This window comes from Orycteropus afer, unplaced genomic scaffold, assembly GCF_000298275.1.
Source record: "Orycteropus afer afer isolate SDZICR_OR568_19922 unplaced genomic scaffold, OryAfe1.0 scaffold00246, whole genome shotgun sequence".
Classification (NCBI taxonomy): Eukaryota; Metazoa; Chordata; class Mammalia; order Tubulidentata; family Orycteropodidae; genus Orycteropus; species Orycteropus afer.
The window spans coordinates 3,076,195-3,077,449 of NW_006921833.1; the positions used below are offsets into that span (position 1 = coordinate 3,076,195).

Below are 1,255 nucleotides of genomic sequence, written 5' to 3' on the forward strand. Positions count from 1 at the left end.
TGCTGCCATATTGGTCACTCACATTTGGTACATTGCCCTTTGTTTCTTGATATTTTAATTTCGGTGCTTTTGTATTTTCTTTCATTATAATCCTGTCTCCCAGATGGGAAGCTCCATGAGGGCAGGCAATGTGTCTTGTGCATCTCTAGATCCTTGGTGGCTGACAGGGAACAGCCCTCAGGAAGTATTTTATATATGAATAAACTCACCAAATGTTAGTTTTATTATTTTTTTTTTTACTGAATTACATTGAAACAGCATCATGATTCAAAATCCCACAGGAAGAAAGGAACCATTATATATGTTTTAGTGGCTTAATACTGAATTTTCAAGTGAAGCAAATTGTGGAATTTAGGTTTTACCAATTCTGTGACTTCCCTTTTAATGTTTAATAGACTAAAATTTACCCTAATACATCAAACATACTTTAATACTTTATGTTATGCAGTCAGTCTGACTTTTGAAAATCCATTATATGTATTTTCAGTTTGATTTTCTTTTTAAACTGTTTTTTTTCCCCCTCAATTCAGGAAAGAGAAAAAATACATTGACAGATGCTGGAAAGATGTTACTGTTGGGGACTTTATTCGCCTCTCTTGTAACGAGGTCATTCCTGCAGATATGGTCTTACTCTTTTCCACTGATCCAGATGGAATCTGTCATATTGAAACTTCTGGTCTTGATGGAGAGAGCAATTTAAAGCAAAGGCAGGTGGTGAGGGGACATTCAGAGCAGGTAAAGAATGCGTTCTTAATTGGTGAACAATTACCATTTTTCTTCAGATGAAGAATGATCAATTGATCATTTTTCCTAAAATTTTTGATTACTGTGTGGCTTTTGGCAAGTCACTTAAAGAATTTATTCCTCAGTTTCTTTAGCTTAAAAGGTAAACACTTATTTTTGCCCTTATAGCATTATGAAATCCAGATGAAGTAGTATACTGAAAACATCATACTTAGTGCCTACATACATCTTTTACTTCCCTTTCTCTGAAACACTTGAGATGAAGTATTTTGAAACTTAATATCTTCTTTTCTTGTTCTAAAATATGAACTATTCTTAGGTCGTCTCCTTCATCTTCTACTTGTAAAACAAAGGTTTTTAGACCTAATAATACCATTATCTCTATCTAAATTTCCTCTAGTCACATTGGGCCTACTTTTGTACATAGAAATTTCAATTAGATACTCTTGTGATTGATAAGCTTCTTAGCTTATCGTTAATGTCAGCATTATGAGCATTCCTGTATCTAAAA

The 1,255-nt window shown here is 33.5% G+C and overlaps 1 protein-coding gene across 1 annotated transcript in view; it reads left to right on the plus strand.

Moving 5' to 3' along the window:
• ATP10D (ATPase phospholipid transporting 10D (putative)) overlaps nt 1-1,255 on the plus strand; it is a 96,621-nt gene that overhangs the window by 14,882 nt on the left and 80,484 nt on the right. The window contains exon 3 of the mRNA XM_007949444.1: nt 531-735. Within this exon, the coding sequence (XP_007947635.1) occupies nt 531-735 (205 nt within the window). The remainder of the gene's footprint in view (nt 1-530; nt 736-1,255) is intronic.